The sequence below is a fragment of the Ambystoma mexicanum genome, chromosome 7q (genome assembly GCF_040938575.1).
Source record: "Ambystoma mexicanum isolate Mex_15411 chromosome 7q, UKY_AmexF1_1, whole genome shotgun sequence".
NCBI classification, from domain to species: domain Eukaryota; kingdom Metazoa; phylum Chordata; class Amphibia; order Caudata; family Ambystomatidae; genus Ambystoma; species Ambystoma mexicanum.
Window position 1 is genome coordinate 568,691,252 of NC_090941.1, and position 18,789 is coordinate 568,710,040.

Here is an 18,789-nt window from a genome sequence, read left to right on the forward strand (position 1 = left end):
TCAGGCTCTGGCGTAGCTGTCCTCTTTCCTCTCCAATCGACCCTCCCAAGTCCAACTGGGGTCCTTCCTCTATGACATCTTTTTCTCTACCTGTGGTGTCCCCCACGGATCTAACCTCTCTCCCTGGATGTTCAACCAGTACTTGGCACTTCTTGCCCACCGCATCGCCGCTCTCTGCCCCAATTGTCAGTGCTATGCGGATGATACCCAGCTCATTTTCAGGCTACCCTCGGCCTCCTCCTCTCCTTCCCTCATCTCTGACTGTCTTTCTGCTATCCAGGAATGGTGTGCCGCCAATGACCTCTGCCTTAATGCCAGTAAGACAGATTCTACTCTTCGGCAAACCCACTCCCTCCTTCCCTGCAGCTCTCTGGCCGGCCTCTCTTGGCCCTCTTCCTGCAAAGCTAAAAACCTTGGGGTCATCTTCGACTCCACACTCTTTCTTTCATCACATATCTGACGTCTCTAAGAAGTCACACTACCAGCTTCACCTCCTCAGAGGTATACTTCCTTTCCTCTCCTTCCCCCAGAAGCTCACTGTCTCTAGAGCCCTGGTTCTCTCGAAGCTGAACTACTGTAACAGCCTCTATCTGAATCTGCCTGCCTCTACTCTCTGCCCTTTGCAACTCATCCAGAACAGGACTGCGAGACTTGTCCTTGGCCTTAAGCCCAGGGATCGTATCTCTCCAGGACTGAAATCGCTACACTGGCTCCCAGTGGCTGTGAGGATTAAGTTCAAAACCCTCTGCATTGTCCACAAGGCCTTCTGGGGCCTCGGGCCAAAATACCTTCAACTCTCTCTTCCTAAATATCTTCCTTCTCAAGCTCTTCGCTCATCCACCTCCAACTCCCTCAGGGTCAGCCGCTTCTCCAAGCAACAAGTTGGGGGTAGATCTCTCTCCGCAGCAGGGGCCTCCCTCTGGAACAGCCTCCTGCCTCCCTGAAACTTGAGGAGAACCATCTCCGGTTCCGGAAGCACCTCAAAACCTTCCTCTTTGCCTCCGCTTTCTCTCCCCCTCTCCCCTGTTAATATTACTGAAACTGCACTGAATCTGCAACGGGCCCACTTACCTATCCCCGTCTGCGGCCCTGCCACTCTCCCCTGCACTGCCTCCCTGGCAACCCCTGCACTGTGGGACTGTCTCTGTATCCCTACAGCCCCTCCTCCCAGCACTTGTCTGCGCTTATACTGCACTTGCCACCAGCTGGCCCTTATTATTTATCTTGTTCTACTAAACCTGTAATGCACTTCTCCTCTCCCTTTCCCCCTTGCACTTTTCCCTTCCCCTCCACCCTGCACTTGCGCGATCTGAATGACACCTGGCCTAATAGGATCGTTGTCTGTCTCCCCTTGTTCCCCCCCCCTGCCTTGTCGCGCCTTGAAACACTTGTGTTTAGGCGCGTTATAAATGCCGTATCATATCATATCATACTATAAGCAACTAGAACACAGGTGTAACCTAAGACTCTTTTTGTGTCTATCTAACACAGTCCAGGGATAGCAAAACCCAGTCTTACACTGTATGAATTACCCAAAGTTATTCTATGTAGGTACAACCTAATGGAAACTTTTTTTGGACAAGCTAACTGCAAGTCAGGGGAAGCAAACCCCAGTTGGGGGATACTTATACAATTATCCTTACAGGAATAATAAAGTGAAACCAACAGCATTACCAATTCACAGGTGAGCAAAATAACCGTATATATACTTTCCAGAATAGCAGAACATGTCTAAAGGTAAGTAAACTAACCTTTTATATACTTTGCAGAAAGGTGAGAACATAATTTCTTATAATGTGAAGACAGTTTGAATCCTCTAATGAAGTCTAGGTAAGCCTTTCACATCAGTTAACGTGTTAAACAAATTACTGCCACCAGCCATTAATGGTAGGTTTGTCCGTGTAACATAAACGTTACATTTCTTATAATGAGATAGGGGATACATAGTATCACCCCAGCACTCCACTTAAGGTTGGGGGTGCTGGTCTGACTCAATAAAATGTAAAAGGGATCCAAACATCCTTTCTACCCTTGGTAGCGGTTGTTCTCTCAAGGATAGCCAAAGAAAGTTAAAAGTGGAGCACCTAGGGCGACCTAGCAACAACAGGCACTTATTGCCAAAAAGTTGCCAAAGAGGATGCATTTGAAAATACACTATGGACACGCCCATAAAAAAGTGAAATATTCTGCGAGTGTGGAAAAAGGTTGTAACTCACAGAGGTAGAAGAAAAAATAATCCACCAGTAAAGCTAAAGGTTCTGGGGTTGACACAGGTCAGGAAGATGTATCATTACTATGAAAATCTTACCTAAAAGAGGCCATAAGCGCAAGTGCCATGGATTGTATGTGTGCATGTGGTTTGCGTCTAGGAGAGGGTTTGACAGACAGCAAACCTCAGTGTACCTTTCACAGATGGTAAATATCCATTTACACATCAGTCTTTCTCCGACCCAAATGGGGATTTCAGCACTGATGTGCTAGGTCAATTCACTTCTGAACAATAGTACCAATATCATCCACAGAAACGTGTCTTCTAGACATAGGAGAAGTAATATAAATGAAGGAAAGATAAAAGATACACATTAATGCATCATAAACCCGATTATATCGGCGTAAATAAATACATTGTAATACATTATCTAGCATTGAAATTTCAAGTGTAATAGCATTCGATTGTTTCTGTACAATGTCCAAACATTGGGGAACATATCTAAAATGATATTGTGAGCAGATTTTGAAGACCGCTACAAATCATTTAAATCTGGAAGTCAACCTTTCAACAAGTTCCAATTTTGGAGGACAAGGCTTGTTTGCAATGTTGTGTGGCATTGTATGTGTCCTGGGAACAAAATCAGGATGCACATCAGGAGTATGCATGGCCAACACAGTCATGTCAGATCTTTCACAAATTAAAAATCCATTTCCTGGTATATTGGCTTGGCTACCCATTGTTTGCCTTGTTTTGTAAAGGCCATTGAGGTAACAGAGCATCCTGAATGTTCCTGCAGTTTCCGCTCCCAATGTTCTCATTGTGCTCAAGTACAGCTAATCTTGTTCTGGCCTTCATATCATCAATGCCGAAATGCAACCTTTTGGGCCTGTACTTTAGGCAAATATTATGGAACACCTCCAAAGCACCAGTATGACCAAATTCTGTAAGTCTCTTCAGGTATCTTGAAAGCGTTTTATCGTACACGATCTTCTCAAGTGCTTTTTGTGTAGGCGAATATGGCACCAACCACCACTTCTTCTTTCCTGCTCCTTCAATAAAGGTCCATGTGCATAATCGTGGAAATGTTGGTTTTCTGTCCATGAGTGTACGCTGGAACAATGGTGCATCAATGAATGCCATTTTTCAAGTAGAATTTCTAAAGATCCATCACAAGATTTGGAGCTCCACCAAAGATGGTTGCAGATCACTAAAGACCACTTTAAAAGGTTTTCTGAACCCTTTTTTTTTACCAGCAGCTATAACTTTTTTATTGATTGATTTGGCAATGTGCCACACATCAAATTGATGCCGAATGTGTGGCAACTGCTCTTGCATGGCCTTGGCTATTGAAACGTGCTTGTCAGTGGCTATCAGGTCTATTTGCATTCCCCTTGATTCCAGATGTTCGATGGATTTAATGAAACCATGTTTCTCCATGGCCACAGACGATGTACATTCAGACACGATGACTGAATTTACCATTTTTTTACTTTCCATGTCTTGAGAGTGTTATGTGCAGTACTTATTGGAAAATCCTGAACTGTCACTCTGTCCGTTGCCAGCTAGCCTGAAATGTTTGGCAGAGAATGTTCTGTCCATTGACATCTGTTCGAGTTTCCAGGCATGACTAATAGCGGGGAATAAGACTTCCCTCTGATATTTGTAGTACTGCATTTTAGCAAGGAACTCAATTCCCACAAATTGACAAAAACTGGAAATCTTACTGCAAGTCGATCTGCTGAACAGTAAAGCTGCTGAACAAAGTACATATCCAGCAGGCACTTTGCCGAGCATCAGTTGAGCAGACCGTGAAAATGTATTATGGAGGTGGACATAGCTTGCCTGGATTTTCAGGTCGGTGCCTTGCAAGTTGTAATGCACGAGACACATTCACCAATGGCTCCCTGCATATGTTCCCTCATAATTTATTATCACATTTCAGTATTTGTACAATCTCTAGCAGGCAGCTGTCCAATACAATATATTTTTGCTCTTTTAATAGGCAATCATCCTGCAGTACAGTGTTTTGCGACTCGACGGTGTTGGACAATTCCCCAAAGTAGGCAAATTGAAGTCGAGATCTTGAGCAAATTCATTAGTCAATTGTGTTGAAGCTTCAGCCTCTGTTAGTTCAGGTTGTGATCTTTCCACATGAATTGGAGAAGCAGGTAATATTGAATGTTTGTAGCGTGGGACATTTTTAGAGGGTGTAGATTGTGTGAAAGGGTCTGCGAGCAATAGCAATGCATCTTGATTGTATTCAGTTTCATCGGGGCGAGTTTGCACAAAGTAGCAATGCTCCATGGTAACTTTGTATGGTTCGCAGGTGAGATTCCATTCATTTTCCGGCACTGGCCATATGCATCACAAGTCTGAATATTGACTCTACCATGCTGTGGCTCAAATAGTAGTTGCTCCATTGTGAAATCTGTTTAGCAAGCGACATCTTTGGTTTCAGTTGTTGTCTGAGTCTTTATACTCCTCTTCCTTCCTCAATGTGTAGCACATATACAGAAGATACGATTTCCCAACTAAAAACATAATATGACTAAAACATCCACTTAAAAACGTCTCCAAAACAAACTGGTTAATTCTTTCGTTCAAGCAAAACAGGCAACACCTGTGTGCGACAAACCAATATACCAACAAACATAACAAACTCATTGTCCACTACTCACCTGAGCCAGCGTGCGCCGAAATTGCATTTGCAGGCAATTTACGAAGAATTCTGGGTCAGCAATTTATTGTGTACTTTGATTGTTCATACATATCGTCGGTAAAGTGCAGGCTGCAAAGGCTTGCAAGACAGCCTGGGCTTTACTTTCAATCTCGTCCACTGGAAATACGCAATTTGTAATCCATCTTCTTATTAAATCAATATCCTTCGGGAATGTATGCAGGACTGTGCCCTGAGTTTTGTCATGGCTCACAGAAGGACAACCGATAAAGATTCATGAAGGCATTCTTGAAAAGTCTGTAAGATCTGTATAAAAAATATAATTAATTATTACGAATAATACTGTATGGATGTGAATAAAGCAATTATTACACAGCTTTGTCTGTAAAGTTTCTTTTAAATAAAGAAAGAAACCCTTTGTAACCTAGTCGAATGACTTTCCTACAGAATTTATTGTTATACCCCAAATCATAACGTGGTGCTCAGCCATTGAATTAACTTTCAAGCAACAAAAGAAAACATGCTTGTAAACATGGACCACAAAACATTCCATTCTATTACAATGCACAGTGATGCAAGGTACTATTTAACGAAATCAAAATACATCAAACATTCGATAACAGTGAGGTCTTTGAGATAAATTAACATTATAATACTGGGTAAATTAGGTGGAAATCGAAAGAAACATTCAGAGCAGCGATCGATGAACATAGAGAAGCTAATAGGTGACCTATCCTTACTTGGATGAACAAATGAGCCGATTCAGCAAGCAGGGGAACAAGTAGCAGTGGAACAGGTACCCAGGGAACAGGTAGCTCGATGATGGTATACCTTGTAGATCTCAGAGATGTTCTCCTGGTAAATGTCAAGGTGTTTATAAAGGCTTAGAAAAGTAGGTGTGTATGTGAATGTGTGACATGTTTGTCAACACCCACTCATCCTCAATGCCAATGTTTCACATCTGACATACCCACCCGGCCACCTTGTGAGCACACAGGCATAGACCTGCTCGTACTGCCTATAGGGCAATAGGGCCAGGGTTGAACCACAAATGCAAAATGCTTGTGTATGTCATTTCTTTTATGAAAGTGGCCAACTTTTTTGGGCCATGTGGCCAGTTTGATGAGTTACTTCAATATGTGGCTAGTAGCAGTGAAAACTGAATATATATATTTTTTAAATGCACAATTTGCATCACCTTTTCACCAAATTCCTCACCTTTGGGTAATATTCAAACTGTGTCCGAAAAGGTATGAACAGCGACTTTGAAATGTGTGTGTTTTCATTGGTGCCTGAGACAAACTTATGGCCCAGTACGACCCCGTTCATAGATGCCAACTGCCATTGATAGTAGGGAGGAGGATGGATGGGGTCGAGGTAAGTGCAAAAGTCCCGGAACAATGCCCAACCGACAAAAACATATGTTGATTGCAGGGATGGGGTCTTGAAGAGGGGAGTCAGGAGACATTGGGTCTGGCCTGGACCTGTGGACAACAGATATCACAGAATATGGGACGCATTCTTTGAAGATAGTCGCAGCCACATCAGCATGGCGTGGAGACACAAGTAGTCAACAAGATAGGAGGTTTGAAATCACATTGTTTCACAAGATGCATAAAACCACAGCTAACATAAGGAATATCTTTAACAGATAAGAGAAACCCTACAAATCAGTATTCATCATGTGACATTCCTTTGTGGGTAGGACAGGAAAGGGGACCGAAGAGTCAAGAAGCCAGCTATCATTTAAAACCATGATCACATCCTGGTGGGAGCAGTCTATTCTGACCCAGAGCGTTTCCACAAAAATGGAACACACCTATCAGTAAATGGGATGGAATTATTCCATATAGGGATTATAAACATACTAGCAACAAGGGTGTGTGAATAGAGCTTTAGGAGAGCAAGGGTCTTTTGGGTGAACCTGAGTGGCCCTAGACCCACTCAGGTGTGGCGGCATGGGCCTGGAAGGAAGCTGCCAGCAAGCGCAAGAGTGCTCACCAGACAAGATGTGGTCCCCAACACACAGACCTGAAAAGCCACAATGGGGGCAGTTGGTTAAAGTTCAGAACCATGATAACGCTGCACACCTGTTGATTTGTGACAAACACAGTAATCTTGTTCGGTTTATTATTGTTATGGCGTAAAGCGCTATATAAAATGTAATAAATACTAATACTAAAAGCCACAGACTTTTATTGCCAACATAAAAACAAAAAGTCTGCATAATTTTGTATGATGCGTAATGTATATTTTAAATGCTACACAGAGGCTAGCGATTCCACCGCTTGTTGCACCTTGAGCGTCCACACCCACCCAGCTGCCTTGCGAGCGCATGGTCTTAGTTGCAAACTGCCGTCGATACTGGGGAGGCATTGAGGGAGGAGTATGGATGGTATTGAAGAGGGGAGTCTGGAGACACTGGGTCTGGGGTGGCAATGTGAACAATGGTCACCGTGCGGAAAATCCCTTTGAGGTGTACATGGTGTTTGGCAACTTGAGTGATCCCACCCACCCAGCCCCCTTGGGAGCGCACGTGCATAGGTGTGAACTGCCTTTGATACTGGAGGGGGGATGGATGGACATGAAGCGAGCGCAAAAGGCCCTGAACACTGCTGACGGGACAAAACGTATGTTGATTGTAGGGGCAGGGTCTTGAAAAGGGGGAGTCTGGAGGATCCCTTGAGTTTTACATGATGTTTGGCACATTCACCGTTCCCACCCACCCACTACTGGAGGGGGGATGGATGGGGACGAGGCGAGCACAAAAGGGCACCAACCATTCTTTCATGACCCTCATAGACGAATGAGTGGGTTCTTGACTCACTGAAAAATTCAAACAATTATTTGTATATGCTCATTTGTATTTTATTTAGTTTGGTGATGTTGATGGCACAAACTACAAATTGTATACTTGTGGTTGCAGTGAAGTGTGTGAAAATCCCCTGTACTGTCCACTGTCACTGAGGAATTTGGCGCGAATGGCTTGAATGACACAGGCGGGTATTACTCCATCCCAGTACGACCCTGTCCATAGGTGCCAACAGCCATTGATAGTAGGGAGGATGGATGGGGTCGAATCCAAGCCTCCCATAAAGCCACCATATAAACGAACGGTAGGCCACCAGCCCGGACCACCTGTGAAAGAGAAACAAACATTTTAATTGAATGAACGAGATAAGTGTACCACCTTAGTAAAAAATGCATCCTAAATTCTATGGCATAGCTGCCCTTAGAAAAGTAACTTTCTGGAAAAATGTACTTGGGCTTTGAAGTATAGACAGATTAGAAAAGTGAACACCCATTCAAGCCAGAACGGTTTGGGCCATTGCGAAAAACTGTTGTTTAGCTGAAAGTGAAAGACACATAAGCGATGAACACTCTGATTTGCAATAAGCGAAAGAAATGTATTCAATTTACATACTAAATTAATTTGTCATTGATCGACCTAAGTTATGACAGTGTAGGAGAACAACATGAAATGTTAGTCGTCTCAGTGGTCAAAATTACATCACATCTAGAGTATACTTATTCCTTACTTGGATTGCAAGGGGGAATTGTTGCACGAAGTTCGTGCCTAAGCACCATCACAATCCTCAACACGGACCTTGTGAGGCAGGCTTCCCTGAAGTCATGCAGCTCGATAACGCATAACGTGGTGTGTCTTCTTCGGCTATGTAGGCCGAGCATCCAGAGTTTTCTTGTATTTGTATTTATCAAGTTTAAATATCGCTTTACGCCAAAGCGCTTTACATTACAACAACAAGAATGCATTACAATAAACTAGAAGCAAAAACATGAAACAAACCATCAAAAACAGTATGTAGAACAATTTACCAAGCTCAAAAAGAGGAATAGAGCAGAGGAAGAATAAGCGGGAAGTAATAAGGGGTGTCAGGGTGGGGGAAGAGGATGAGATTTCAGGAGGCAGCGAGGATGGATGAGAGCGAATGGGGAAGATAGGGGGATGCAGGAAGGAGGGAAGGACTGAGGGCTGTAGGAGTGAAGTAGGGAAAGTAGCAGTTCTCCACCTTGGTTGGCATGACCTAGCAACGATTGCAGGTACACCAGATGGAAAAGTCTTCCATGCGACTAGGCTCAGGCTCATGCTCCAGTGATTTATCTTCCCAACTATCGTCCAATTCCCCATTGTTTCTGCTTCTTTCTCTATCCATTATTTCCTCTTCGGAATACTCAGGCTCGTACTGGTAGGGCTATATTGTTGCGATTATATGACACATATTTAAATAAAACCAAAGTATCTCACTTCTGCTAGTGTAAGTACCTGTTTGTGGGGCTTCGTACTAGGAAGATAGCTGAACAGAGCAGAAACGAGTCATAGGCGATTGACACTAAATACAGTGAAACGATTGGCTCAGAAAGGGTCCTGTCATTTGGAGTCACGTCAATAGCTTGCGCACAGAGAACATTGACACAAGACTTAAGCGTCTAGTGGTGTCAGCTTCAGGGGCAGGTGATATGATGTAGTGCTGTGAGGGCACTTGAACTTATGGTGATGCATCAAAGGATAAGACTGGCACATGATGGCTGCGCCCAACTCGTTGTTTTCGATTGTGTATAAGTGAGGAAAACTAAAGTAAGATGCATAGGAATTTTTTTATGATCGATTACAGTATGCTTAAAAATACATGCCCGAATGATCGGGACAGTAACATTTTTGAGCAAACTTCCCCTTTAAGCCTTGGTTGCTCATATATACTACCATATAGAGAATCTTGGCTGGGCTGTTCTGTGAGTCGACTCTACCATACAGAGAGGAGTACAGATACCCCCCTTCAGTCTTAACAGTACTATTCCTCTGTGAGGAAAAGTAGGAATGACAACAATAGCATTCCTGCCAGAAGTCCACCCTCCCGCCAGAAACAATCCATAAAAGCTGCAATACAAAAACAGTATTTTTGGTTTCCAGAAGTAAAACAAACAAATCCTATCTACCTAATAAAATAACAGCCATTTCATTATTTAAAGAAGAGGCACCCAACTATAAATACAAAATTGATGAATAGCATAACCCCAACGTGCACACTTTAAGAAAATAATAGGTTTGGAGAATAGTTTTGTAGTATTACAGTTGCAAATAACCAGCATGAATAAATAAAAAGCCTACAAATAATGTTCTTATTTTAGGCCTACTCTATAATCAGGTATTACGTTCCAGTTATGACGTCATAATGTCTGCTGCTGCCCGAGTAGATTTCCAGTTCTGACTGCAGTATTTAATTAAAGCACAAACAAGATTTACAAATTCCTCTCTTGTAAACAATCGCTTTCTCTCACACTTTACTATAATTAACTGATAAGGAACAGTGTAAGGTAGTATGTTTATTTTGTGGACTGCTGGAGTTCAACACAGGAGAGAAAGAATCTGCACGTTATTGCTTCTTTTAAAGCACAAAACGACAGCTGTTAGGTACATTTTTGTCAATGGTTTAAACAATTTGCAACACTTTAGAAGCTGCAGGGGGTGTGGGAGGGTGGGCAAGGTGGCAGCAAGAGATCTACAAACACCCGGGTAGGAAACAGCAGGGAGCAGTTCATCCAGCCTCATGTAGGGTAGAGAGTAGCCATTCCTTGAAGAGGAGGGTCCTGAGGTCCTTCATGAAATGCAGAAGCAAGGGGGCGAGTATGGTGTTGACAGAGAGGAAGTTCCAGAGTCTTGGGGCATGGACAGAAGGCCTGTCTTCTAGTTATTTCCTTCCTGCATTCTCAGAGTATACGTCTGTACATATCCTTGCTTCTGGTGGATTGTAGGCCCTGGAGATGCTGAGTTCCTCAGTGAGGTAGCTTGGGTACTTCATGGCATCAGCCTTGTAGATTATGCAACAGGATTTGAAGAGGAGATAGGCTTGCAGCAGTAGCCAATGCATTTCAATGAGGTTTGGGGTGATGTGGTCGAATTTGCACAGTCCTTTGAGGAGTCATACTGCAAATTGCAGGGCACGTCTCAGGGGTGCCAGTGTAGTCGCTGGAAGACCTTTCAAAAGGGAATTGCTGACACCCAGCAGAAAAAGGGCCAATGCTTGGACAGCAGATTTCAAGTTATTTTCTGGGATGAAGGGCTTGATTTTCCACAGGAGAGAAAGTTGGTACAAAGCCGTTTGTGTCTCCCTTGCTATGTGCTGTTTGAAGGAGAGGTGTCTGTCAATGTCAAACCCAGGGGACTTGGCGCAGGTGGCCAGCTCTGTTGTGAAGCCCTCGAGGTTCATAGCAGACAGCCAGGTCTGGATGCCAGGGTTGTTGCTGTTGTTGGTCAGCAGCATGAATTCCGTCTTGGAGGGGTTGAGGTTCAGGTAAGCGCTGGAAATCCATGTGATGCAGGCCTTGAGCCTGTGGATGTCTTTGATGGAGATAACTATAATTCATGATGTTATAAGAAGTATGAGTAAAATATTATTAACTTCATCTTTTATTGCAGGTTATATTTTTATTATTCAAATGTGTTGCGAACAGGGTGATTAAGTAGATGTGGTATCAGTATAATGAAGTCCCATCAATTGACAGCAAATGAGTGGTTGGTTGATTTACAGTTGGAAGGCACTTTTGTATAAGTTAAGCATTACATATGATCCCTTATTTGTGTATACTGCTCGCTGCTTGACAGAACATGTGCATTTGCTGTGCAGCAACTATTAATGTTGCTGAAGATTCATGAATTACTGGTCTGCTGCTAGCACCTATTGTTCTCCGCATACAGGGGCCAGACATAGCATTTCAGTGAGGTCAGCAGTTATACGAGCTGTGTTATCTGTTTTCTATGAAATATACTTTGTAGTAAATTATCACCTCTTGAAAATTGGTTCATCTATGTAGTAAACAGATCACATGGATTGTCCATGCTATCTAGTCGTGACCTCTAACTTACTTTTTTAAGTCCTCTTTCAGCATTGGTGCCCCACATGATTAATCTTCAAAGGTTCTGTGTGGCTGACTGCCCATTTTCGCTCCACACCCATCTCCTAACATACTATTTAATATAACTTGACATTTAGCCCTTATTTGTTGTAAAGCTTTATGTTGCCATTTCAGTTAACACCCACTATTACAAAAAACATGTTAAGGCATTTTAAGTGTGAGTACAATATTTCTCTTTCAATAATTTCAATGCAAACGTTACATAAAATGTGTTGAAATGAAAACAAAAATAGACAACTATGGGATAAATGCAACAGGTCAACTGAATTGTTATGTAATACTGAGGGATATGGATACCTTGGGAAGCCGGACTTCCTTCATCACATACTTGTGGTGGCTGCTCTCTTGCTGCACTAACAGAGCTCGCCCGAAAGAGCCCTCCCCAATAGTCTTCAGTAACGTGTATTGGTCCATAGTTGACAGCTAGCGTACAGGCTTTATTCCATGATTAATCCTGGAAAAGCTGCATACCTGAAAAATTAGATTGCAACATAATTTAAGATTTGCATTGAAATCACATATTCAAAAACACATTGTATCGACTACGGGTAACAATGGGGATTACTTTCTAGCTTGCTTAATGTTCAGATTACTCTAAGAGATCGAGATTAAGACTCGGACACAGTGGTAATATGGTGATTGTTAAAGAGTTTTTTTGAAAAGAGTTTTGGGGAAATCCTAGCTATCGGTATCTCTAGGATGGGTTTCCCTGCCTCAACAAAACTAAGGAATGTCTGTATAAGAATGTCCAAAACAAAGTTCTCCGTCCTGTGTCTAAAATCCTAACCTGACCCTCACATACTAAACTCAATAGAACATGAAGGGGAACATGTCTTTCAACTAATCACCTGGAGCTCTTTTCAAAAGTTCCAGCATAAAGTTGCAAAGTGTAAAATAAACCAACCAAGTTCAACCAGTAAAAAGGGTTTCCCCTTACCCAGGATTTCTGTAGGTCTTCAATGTTCTTCACTTTGAAATTACCATACTCCACAATCCCAAGGGGGAAAGACACTTCCCCTGAGTTTCCTCTGGTTTACACAGTTCATCAACTCAAGATATCCGATTTCTCTCTTGACCTCCTTTTGGATTATACCATTCCACAATTTAAAGGGGCATAGCCCTTCCCTTGAGATTTTCACAGTTCCACAATTCACAGGTTCAAGGAGTGTGCCTCTGCCCCCTGAGCTTCCTTAACTTTTCCGCAGTTGACCGATTTTACAGTTCCACAATCCACAGCTTCCAGGGTTATGCTTCTTCTGAATTTCCTTAGCATTTCCACAGTTTACAGGTTTCACAATTCACAGGCTCAAGGGAGATGCTTCTTCCCCTGAGTTTACTTGATTTTTCCAGTTTACAGACTTCACAACTAAAGGGGAGGGAAGACTCCCTTCCCCTAGATTCCACACATTTGGGGAACTGCTTTACCCCTTTTCCCAGTTCGGTAATCTTGATTGGGTGCGGGCCCCACACTCGCACTTCTCATCAGCAATCACCTTCTCTTTTATATAGTTTATAGATTCTTTACTTACTTTTCATACATTGGGTCAGCAACCCCTTTTAATTTGTCTTAGTCTCTTTGCTCAATTGCCCCGTGTCCCAGCTGCGCTGTTTGGGTTCATCAGGTTCATTAACGGTACGCGGCATCCGCCATGAAGTGCCCTGGTGTCCCAACCTCTCTGGGTTCACCTGTCTCCATCGGCTGCTTCCCCATTCTTTGCGGCTCACCGTTCTCACGGCTGAGAAGGCATCCCGTCTGCACTCCGGTTTTCTGCTTTGCCTCCTTTTTCACCTGACCGATCCTGCTGTCCGTGGCAAAAGCGTGGTGAAACCTCCGCTTCCAGACTTCCCTGGGCAGCATCTTCAGCAGCTTCTCCGCTCCCCGTTGCAGCCTGCTCTCCTTTGATGTCCCGACCAATGTCGGGACAAGTGAGTCTCTCTTTCTCTCAAGGTGTGGTGCACTTAAATCTGCTCTCTTATCTTGACTCCAGCCTTCCTCTGTCCTCATCCTCCTTGACCTTTCCTCTGCTTTTGACATGGTCAATCACGCCATGCTGATCAATCGACTCCGTGAGAACCTGGACATCAAGGATCAGGCCCTGGAGTGGTTGATCACCTTCCTCCCGGACCGGCCTACCCAGGTTCAACTTGGGTCCTTTCTCTACACCACCTCTCTCTCCATATGTGGTGTTCCCCAGGGTTCTATCCTCTCACCCTGGCTCTTCAATGTCTACTTGGCCCCTTTGGCCCACCTGATCTCTACCTTCTCCTCTAACTTCCAGTGTTATGCAGATGACACTCAGCTCTCTTTCAGGCTCCCCCTCAGCCTCCTCTCTCGCTCATTCCCGACTGTCTATCCGCGATTCAGGATTAGTGTGCCTCCAACGATCTCTTCCTTACTGCCAGTAAGACGGCGATCCTTCTCATTGGGACCCCTGCTCCTGCTTCCCTCTCTCACTCTGGCTGCCCTCCTTGGGCCCTCTTCCTTCACCTTTCTTGAGGCAAAAAGCCTTGGTGTCATTGTTAAGATAGAGTTCTAAACTCTGACCTGGTAGGCAGACGTTTAGGAGGCCACCCTAGTTTAGTGGAACAGGGGAACCTTCTGGACAAGCCAGACCAATCACACTAGCTTGGCAGACAGTCAAGACTAAGTCTTAGGAGGGGAGAGAGTGAAAGGAAGCCCACAATGACCACACACAGTAAAACTCCACAGAATATGCTTATACAGGTGTATATAAGAAATACATACACATTTATTTTTGCCTTTAATAATTAAACACGAATACACCAAAGTAATATCAAACAGTTACCACACATACCTTTCACTATTTAACATTTATAGAATTACATTTCACCTAATGCAGAAAAGGGGAAAACACAACCGCAACCTGCAACAGAAGGGTGAGTTAACACAAACATAGCATTAGGCAGTTCTTCAGAGTTGATCCCTCACTTAAGCAGTCCAGCCCTACGAAGTGGTGAGCCTTTTGCCCAAAAGTACAGTAGTGTGTGGAAAACATTTCCATGTCATTTCATCACAGGATGTATTTTCACAGGGTCTTTAACCGCGATATTTTTTTATGAAAAAAACCCATCAAATTTTGTAAATTTCTTTTTATGGGGGGGGGTTCCTCCCTAACACCCCCATTTTCTTTAATTTGTATTTATTCCCAAACACCCACACCCTATATATGGGATACATTACTCACCGTAATTGTATTTCTGATGCTTGTATCTGCTTAGATTCACATGCTGTGCATAGGCCGACATCTAGTGGAAGCTGCGGAGTATTACAGTTTGTTTTTCGAAACTCGAAAATGGGCGTCGACACAGGCGTGCCAGTAATACTATCCCTAGTGTGACGTCCACTGTACCCAAGATCCCTCACGCGTCTGGGATCCTCAGATTGTATTTTTTCTGACATGAGGAAGCATGAGGAGTAGCGTCAGTACAGATAATCCAAGCAGATAGACAGAAAGGTAAGACTACAAGCAATCATGCACCTTCTCTCGGAGGGGAGGAAGGGTGGGTCGCATGTGAATCTAAGCAGATACAAGCATCAGAAATACGATTACGGTGAGTAATGTATCCCTTCTGAGGCTTGTGGAATCTGCTTAGATCACATGCTGTGCATAGATTAGCGAGCAGTACCCGAAGAAGGAGGTGGGATGTGAGAAGGGTCATGAGCAAACAGGTGTCTTAGAACCGCTTGTCCCACTTGTGTATCTGTCTTGGAATGAGTGTCAATGCAGTAATGCTGAGTAAAAGTGTGAATAGAGCTCCAAGTAGCTGCTTTGCAAATGGTGTCGAGGGGAACATTTGCAATGAAAGCCAGAGTGGCCCCAATGCCTCTAGTAGAATGGGCCCTTGGCGTAAAAGGCAGAGTTTTTTCAGAAAGAGAGTAACACAGCTGTATACAGTTGATAATCCACTTCGAGATCGCGCCTTTAGAGACGCGATCCCCCTCTCTGCCTGTAGCTACGGAGCCAAACAGTTGATCTGTTTTCCTTAGCGGTCTGGTTTTATTTACATAGTAGAGGACCGCCCTACGCACATCAAGGGTGTGTAGTTTCACCTCAGCTGAGCTTTGCGGGTTCTGGAAGAAAGCCGGAAGCTCGATGGACTGGTTTACATGGAATATAGATATAAATTTAGGTGTGAACCTAGGGTGTGTGCGTAAAACCAGTTTGTCTTTGTGGATAGTAAAGAAAGGATCCTGCACTGACAGAGCCTGAATTTCACTGACCCTTCTTATAGAGGTAATGGCTACTAAGAAGGCCGTTTTATAAGTCAGGTGTTTGAGACTACTTTTATGCATGGGTTTGAAAGGGGGGCCCATGAGCTTAGCTAGCACCACATTGAGGTCCCATCCTGGCGGTGGGTTCGAAATAGGAGGGTGAAGTCTCTTTACTCCTTCCATGAAGGCTTTAACTACTGGTACTTTCCACCACGATACTTTGTTATGGGATGTGGTGTAAGCCGAGAGGGCTGCCAGGTGTACTTTCAGAGAGTTAAAAACCAAACCTGCGTCCAGCAGGTGGAGCATGTATGTTACAACGTTGGAAGGAGTGCAATCAACTGGGTTGATTTGTTTATTCTGGCACCAAATAACGAATCTCTTCCACTTGTCAAAGTAACAGTGCCTTGTGTTTGGTTTCCTGGATTCTTTTAGGATGTCCATACACCTCTGTGGTAAATTGAGATGCCCAAACTCTATGACCTCAGGAGCCATGCTGCCAGGTTCATTGAGTTGGGTTCCTGGTGCACTGTTTGACCTTGTTGCTGGGACAGTAGGTTGTACCAGGCTGGGAGTTTGATGGGCTCGCACACCGCCATCCTGCGTAGGTGTGGAAACCATGGTTGTCTCGCCCACATGGGAGCAACTAGGATGAGCGTCATCGATTCCTTGTTCATCTTGTACACCACCTTCCTGATGAGGAGTTGGTGGAAAAGCGTAGCAAACATCCCTGACCAGTTCATCCACAGGGCGTTCCCTTGGGAGTCTGGCTGGGGGAACCTGGATGCAAATCCTGGGCATTGTTTGTTTTCGCTTGTGGCGAATAGGTCTATAGTGGGGACACCCCACTGAGAGAAGAGATCTTCTACGATATCTCTGTGAAGGACCCATTCGTGTTCTTCTGGGAGGGAGTCTCTGCTTAGGGCATCCGCTAGGGAATTGAGCTCCCCTGGAACATGTTGTGATGACAGGAAGATGTTCCGTCTGAGTGCCCATATCCAGAATTTCTGGGCAAGCTTGGACAGATTTGGCGAACGAGTGCCTCCTTGTTTGTTCAGATAGAACATGGCTGTCGTGCTGTCCGTCCGGATCTGCACCGACAAGTTTAGCAGATGGGGCTCGAACGCCCGAAGCGCTCGGAATACTGCCAGAAGCTCTAGCAGGTTGATGTGGTTCTTGGCTACTGAGTGAGACCAGAGACCCTGAGCTGTGTGGTGGAGATGGTGAGCTCCCCACCCAGTCAGGCATGCATCTGTAGTCACCACTGCCTGTACTTCGGGATCGTAAAAGGGTTTTCCCCTTGCGAGATTCTCTCTTGTCCACCAGTGTAAGCTCTGTACGAGTGTTGGCGAAACGACCACTAGATCGTCCCACTGACCACTTGCCTGAGACCACTGTTTCGCCAACCATTCCTGCATGGGACGCATGCACAGACGCGCGTGGGGGACCAGGTAAATGCATGACGCCATCATGCCCAGTAACCGCATTGCTTTGCGTACCGTTATTTGTTGACCTGACTGATAATGTGGAATTTGCAGTAGTATATTCCGAATTCTCTCTTCCGAAGGGATGGTCAACCCTTTTTGAGTATCTAGGATTGCTCCTAGGAACTGTTTTGAGGTGCTTGGCACCAGACTTGACTTTTTCTCGTTGATAGAGAAGCCTAATTCGTGGAGGAGGTCGATAGTCCTCTGAATGTTTGACCTGCAAATTCCTGGGGTTTCCCCCGTTATGAGCCAGTCGTCCAGATAAGGGTACACTGGGATTGCCTCCCTGCGTCGGTGTGCAGCTGCCACCGCCAGTACCTTGGTGAATACCCTTGGTGCTGAAGCTATCCCGAAGGGCAGTACCTTGAATTGGTAGTGGCGACTGTCCACTTTGAAGCGCAAGTATTTTCTCTGTGCTGGGAGCATGGAAATATGAAAATAAGCATCTTTCATATCCAAGGTTGCCATGTAATCCCCACTTTTTAGGAGGGGGATTACCTCTTGTAGCGTGGTCATACGGAATTTTTGGGGCTTGACATACTTGTTGGCAGGCCGTAAGTCCAATACTGGGCGCATTGTCAAATCTTTCTTTGGCACAAGGAAGTAAGTTGAATAGATACCCTTGTTTACCTGGTGTCCTGGGACGAGTTCTATCGCGTCCTTTTCTAGCAGAATGGCGATCTCCTCGAGAAGGATCTTCTGATGTTCTAAGGAGTGTATTCTTTGTCGTGGAGGGTGGTTCCGGGGACGCTGCAGTAATTCTATACAATATCCTGTGGACACTGTTGACAGCACCCATCTGTCTGAGGTGATCCCTTCCCAAGCCTGGGTGAAGTTGGAAATGCGTCCCCCTACTGGGGTTGCGTGAGAAGGGACCCTGAACTGAGCGTCACTGCTTTGGTGGAGGCGTGCCACCTCCCTTGTTGGGGCTGCCTCTGCCTCTTCCACGACCTCTCTTGTTACCCCTGCCGTAACTTTGGGTAGACTGCTGGTTGTTGTTCCATTGTGTACCCTGTCCTTGGGCATAGTTGCCTCTTTGTGAATTTTGGCCGCGTGGGCGACGAAAATTACTGTTCCCCCTCTGGTTAGGGGGTTTGTTGGTAAGCTGGCCAAGGGATTTGAGAGTCTCGTACTCGTCCTTGGCATTTTTAAGTGCGTCTTCGACCGCTTTCCCAAACAATAGATCGGGTTCCACCGGCTTGTCTATTAATGAAGCCTGGGTTTCTGTTTTGAACCCCGACTGCCG

General features: G+C 44.6%; 1 protein-coding gene across 12 annotated transcripts in view; it reads right to left on the reverse strand.

Moving 5' to 3' along the window:
* NEK3 (NIMA related kinase 3) overlaps positions 1-18,789 on the reverse strand; it is a 493,231-nt gene that overhangs the window by 414,862 nt on the left and 59,580 nt on the right. For all 12 annotated transcript variants that reach the window (XM_069640019.1, XM_069640013.1, XM_069640010.1 and 9 more), the window contains one exon: positions 12,120-12,293. In XM_069640019.1, coding sequence (XP_069496120.1) covers positions 12,120-12,236 — 117 coding nt within the window. In that variant the 5' untranslated portion in view covers positions 12,237-12,293. The remainder of the gene's footprint in view (positions 1-12,119; positions 12,294-18,789) is intronic.